Source organism: Gadus chalcogrammus, chromosome 21 (genome assembly GCF_026213295.1).
Source record: "Gadus chalcogrammus isolate NIFS_2021 chromosome 21, NIFS_Gcha_1.0, whole genome shotgun sequence".
Taxonomy (NCBI): Eukaryota; Metazoa; Chordata; class Actinopteri; order Gadiformes; family Gadidae; genus Gadus; species Gadus chalcogrammus.
This window is the reverse complement of record NC_079432.1, coordinates 3,000,128-3,005,127: the sequence shown is the minus strand read 5'-3', so window position 1 is coordinate 3,005,127 and position 5,000 is coordinate 3,000,128. Positions and strand designations below refer to the sequence as shown.

Sequence of the window (5,000 nt, the reverse complement as noted above, 5' to 3'; positions counted from 1 at the left end):
CCTGCTGCCTCCGCCCTGAGGCTCAAAGCCTGCTGCCTCCGCCCTGAGGCTCAAAGCCTGCTGCCTCCACCCTGCTGTGCTGCCTCCACCCTGCTGCCTCCACCCTGCTGTGCTGCCTCCACCCTGCTGTGCTGCCTCCACCCGGCTGTCATCCCTCCACATTGCAACACGTGCTCCCCTATGACATCACCCCCCCCTCCCCCCCCTGACCCCCGATACCCCGCTGAGCGCCCGTACGGAGGGACGTCGTTAGACACGGACCAGCGCCGCTCTATAGCCCCCGCCCGCTGACAGCCAGCCCCCCCTCACCCCCCCCCCCCACCAGAGAGCAGCGCCCCCTCACTGACACCACTCCCCCCACCCCCTCCCCCCCACCAGAGACCAGCCCCCCCCCCCCCAGAGACCAGCCCCCCCTCACCCCCCCCCCCCCCCAGAGACCAGCCCCCCCTCCCCCCCCCCCCCCACCAGAGACCAGCCCCCCCTCACCCCCCCCCCCCCCAGAGACCAGCCCCCCCTCACCCCCCCCCCCCACCAGAGACCAGCCCCCCCTCACCCCCCCCCCCCCCCCCCCCACCAGAGACCAGCCCCCCCTCCCCCCCCCCCGGACACCAGCCCCCCCTCACCCCTCCCCCCCACCAGAGACCAGCCCCCCCTCACTGACACCACCCCTCCCTTCCATGTGTGCAGGCGGCACTAAAGCCATTCGGTCATCACCGAGGGGGGGGGGGCGGAGTGCTGGCTCATTCTCTGGGCTGGGGGGCCAGGATGGAATGAAGGGTGTTTGGTTGGAGCTCAGCGGTAGGGCCCCTTGCCCATGATGGATGAGGGGGGGGGGGGGGGGGGGGGTCCTGATGAAGACGTCTTCTGGGATTGGTGGTTTCATGGGAGGGGGGGGGGGGGGGTTCAGGGGGAGGGGTTCAGGAGACAATAAGATGGAGGATTTAGAGCAGACCTTCTATTGGCCCGGGTTTCAATCAATCTGAGCAACGACTCCGATGGAGTTTCACTCACTGCTGCTAAAAGTAAAAAAGGAAGTGAAGTTAGTTTCACTGAACTGCACACCAAAACAAAAATGGTTTCGGTGTGCAGTTCGGTGAAACTAGCTTCACTTCCTTTTTTACTTTTAGCAGCAGTGAGTGAAACTGCAATCTGGGCATCAAGGAGGAAATACTGATGTTGTGGTATTTCCTCTTTCTGATGCCATATGAGTGTGGACACTTTGGGGAAAATTCAGAATGATGCAGCACAAACAGGAAATAAAGATATTGGCTTGTGGTTGTCAACATCAGAAAGAGTATATCTACATGTACTTTAACTGATTAAAACCTAACCCTATCTAACCACAACTCTAACCGTATTAAAGCCTAACCCTATCTAACCACAACTGGAACCGTATCAAAACCTAACCCTATCTAACCACAACTGGAACCGTATCAAAACCTAACCCTATCTAACCACAACTAGAACCACATCAAAACCTAACCCTATCTAACCACAACCTGGAACCACATCAAAACCTAGCCCTATCTCACCGTAACTTGGTTCCTGACCTTGTTGGTTTTCCTGATGAGTTCTCCCCAGAGCGAAGCTCCCCATGTGTTGAGAAGCTGTGTTCCATTTCAGACACTTCTGAATGCGGCTTCCGTCATATCATCTCCAAACAAACCCCACAACTTCCAGATGTTCCTAATGGGTTTAAAAGTGCACCAGTCGACACACCGCGCCTGGAAGAATATCTACACACGAAAAAGTAATTTAAACTTATTACACAGTTAGTTCCCACCAAGAAATTTGATTGGGCAAGAGGCATTCCATGAATGCTGATGAAGAGTATAACAGCACTTGGACTTTAAACTACACATGTGTCACTCCGCTTTACAGATGTATTAACAATGGTTAATGTTATTAAGATAGTGTGTTTATGTGTTGCTTGGCAACAGTTCAGTCCTAGTACAGTTGCGGATCTATTTGTGTTGGCGGAGCCCAATCAATGATTAAATAAACAAACAAATTATAATGTATTGTTGCTTATGTTATGACTGTTAAGCAGTAAATGGTGCAGAACTGGATGACAGCCGTGCTGATATTCAATACAACAGCACTCCCTCTCGTGTGATATTGTTTAAATAAATTATGTTTTTTTTCATTAGTTCACAAAAACAGTTCGGTTAAAGCGTTTCATTACGTTGACATTGAAAGAGTAAGAATCCCAAAACTGTATTCGTTAATGAAGATGTTAAAATAAAAGAGCCAACACTAATTTTGTGAGTATGTAAAACATCACAACAATCCTCGAATTTGATCAAAGATCAATATTCACGATATTTTTTATACCTTTTCAAGTAAGTAAGTACAAATCAAGGATGAGTATTGTAACTTTTAAAAATCAAGGCCAAAGTATGTCCAGGGAAACACACGCACGACTTTTGGGAAGCGACAACTCAGCAAAAAATAGCAAAATGAACAATGACAGTTATGGAGAACAACACACCATGGGCCCTTTGTGCGTTAACCCTTTCAGCCAGCCTTTGTGCCCTGGGTCCCTCTATAGCAAACCAGGCCGCTCGCTGGGGCCTCCCCACACAGGTGCTGGCTCAGGGGGTTTCATCCCAAAGGGAAACAGGGGGACAGTGGGACGGGCCCTCTGGTCGAGAGCTATAAAAACCAATCCTCCGGCCAGGTAGATTCAGTTCAGCTCCAGCTAAACCCCAAGCCCCCCCACCAGCCACCGCAGCAGCGACCACCACGCAAACCCGACGACCGACCATGTCTTCCGGCAACAGCATGAGCAGAATCACCTTCTACGAGGACAAGAACTTCCAGGGCCGCTCGTACGAGTGCAGCAGCGACTGCGCTGACATGTCCTCCTACCTGAGCAGGTGCCACTCCTGCAGGGTGGAGCGCGGCTGCTTCATGGTCTACGACCGCTCCAACTTCATGGGCAACCAGTACTTCATGAAGAAGGGAGAGTACTCCGACTACATGAGCATGATGGGCATGAACGACTGCATCAAGTCCGTCCGCAATATCCCCATGGTAAGCACAGCGCTAAGCTAACTGCATGATCCCCACGGTGAGCACAGCGCTAAGCTAACTGCATGATCCCCACGGTGAGCACAGCGCTAAGCTAACTGCATGATCCCCACGGTGAGCACAGCGCTAAGCTAATTGCATGATCCCCACGGTGAGCACAGCGCTAAGCTAACTGCATGATCCCCACGGTGAGCACAGCGCTAAGCTAACTGCATGATCCCCATGGTGAGCACAGCGCTAAGCTAACTGCATGATCCCCACGGTGAGCACAGCGCTAAGCTAACTGCATGATCCCCATGGGAAGGGTTAGGGTTAATGTTAGGGGGTAAGGCCAGACTGCTCTCTCTTTCTAACATGAACTGTATATGTTGAGAGGGGTTAGGATCGTCTAGTAGTTGTAGTAGTAAGTGGGCTTGACTCCCAGCTTAAGCATCCCTGAGTATCCGTGAATTGCCTCCGAGTTATTTTGATAGAAGTGAGGTGACGTGTCTCATCGGCTTCCCCTCTCCGCGCTCTCTCTTCTCGCCTTACAGCACAGGGGCAACTACAAGATGAACATCTACGAGAAGGAGAACTTTGGCGGCCAGATGCACGAGCTGATGGACGACTGCGAGAACGTCATGGACCGCTACCGCATGTCCAACTGCATGTCCTGCAACGTGATGGACGGCCACTGGCTGATGTACGAGCAGCCTATGTACAGGGGCAAGATGATGTACATGAGGCCCGGAGAGTACAGGAACTTCATGAACCAGGGCATGAACGGCATGAGGTTCATGAGCATGAGGCGCATCAACGACTCTTACTACTAGACCAGTAGACCTCCAGTCTCCTCCATGAGGTCATCAACCACTCCAGTAGACCTCCAGTCTCCTCCATGAGGTCATCAACCACTCCAGTAGACCTCCAGTCTCCTCCATGAGGTTCTAGACCACTACTTTTTCCCGACGAATCAAGCCTTAATCAATGAAACCTAATAAAAGCTATTCTTGACACTAATGTTTGTTGTGGGAAATCGATCTCTGTGTGTTGCAGTTGTGAACATGAATGTACGAACACTGTTACTGCTACAGGATAGTCGAGTTGCTACTGGCTAGAGTGTTTGAGTCCCAGCTGAAAGGTCCTTATGTTTGATTCCCAATGTCCACAAAGGCCTTTGTAAGATGCCTAACCCCAAACAGCTTCCTACTTTGGCTTTAGAGGAATGCATCTGCTAAATGACTGCATGCGATCACGGCCCACTGCTGCACTAGGATACAAATCAAGTCAATACCAAGGTCCCCCCACAACAACACAATCAGAAATACGAATAGATGTCAATCTAGCAATCCAACAATATAGCTACCATCAAAATCCATAGTGTCAGATTAAAACAAGGGGGAGGGGTAAGGGGAAGGGGTAAGGGGTAGAAATGGGATTGGGCCTTAACATCCTTTCCTTCTTGTTTTCAGTTAGGAGGCTATAAAGTACAGATGGTCAATGAGGGCCTTTAGCCACACAACCGAAACTATGACACAACTTGATTGGAGAATCACTAATGGATAGACACACAAATGGTTTGCTTTGAGAGCTATGTGTATAGCTTGTACTTCGATGTCCATTGGATCAATGAATAAATCCACCACAGGGCTCTATTCAGTTGCTTCAACGTTTGAGAGGGAAGTCAATTACTTTTTAATGGAGTTTACTTTCTGGACCATTAAGCTAATTAAGCTTTCAGAGTCAGACAAAGAAGCTAAACAGAGGCAGAACCTTAAGAATCATCAGGTACACAAGACATTGCAATGTAAAGCCTGGCCCAACAGCGCAGGGTACAAGACTACAAAAGGTTTTACAACGCAACACACAATATTTAGCGATACACAGAAGAACCCAAATACAAAACCATTTAAAAGCGCCACATTACATCCGTAAGTCTCGGACGTGAGTGAAGAAGGAGAGATTGGTCGGTCTCAAGTCTTCTTGAA

At 50.3% G+C, this 5,000-nt stretch overlaps 1 protein-coding gene across 1 annotated transcript; it reads left to right on the top strand.

Annotated features, from left to right (window-relative positions):
* Positions 1–2,757: 2,757 nt before the first annotated feature.
* LOC130374414 (gamma-crystallin M2-like) lies at positions 2,758–3,982 on the top strand. The gene is made up of 3 exons (XM_056581164.1): positions 2,758–3,036; positions 3,567–3,874; positions 3,957–3,982. Exons 1-2 carry the CDS (start codon positions 2,767–2,769, stop codon positions 3,843–3,845), a joined length of 549 nt encoding a protein of 182 aa, XP_056437139.1. The 5' UTR covers positions 2,758–2,766; the 3' UTR covers positions 3,846–3,874; positions 3,957–3,982.
* Positions 3,983–5,000: the final 1,018 nt, after the last annotated feature.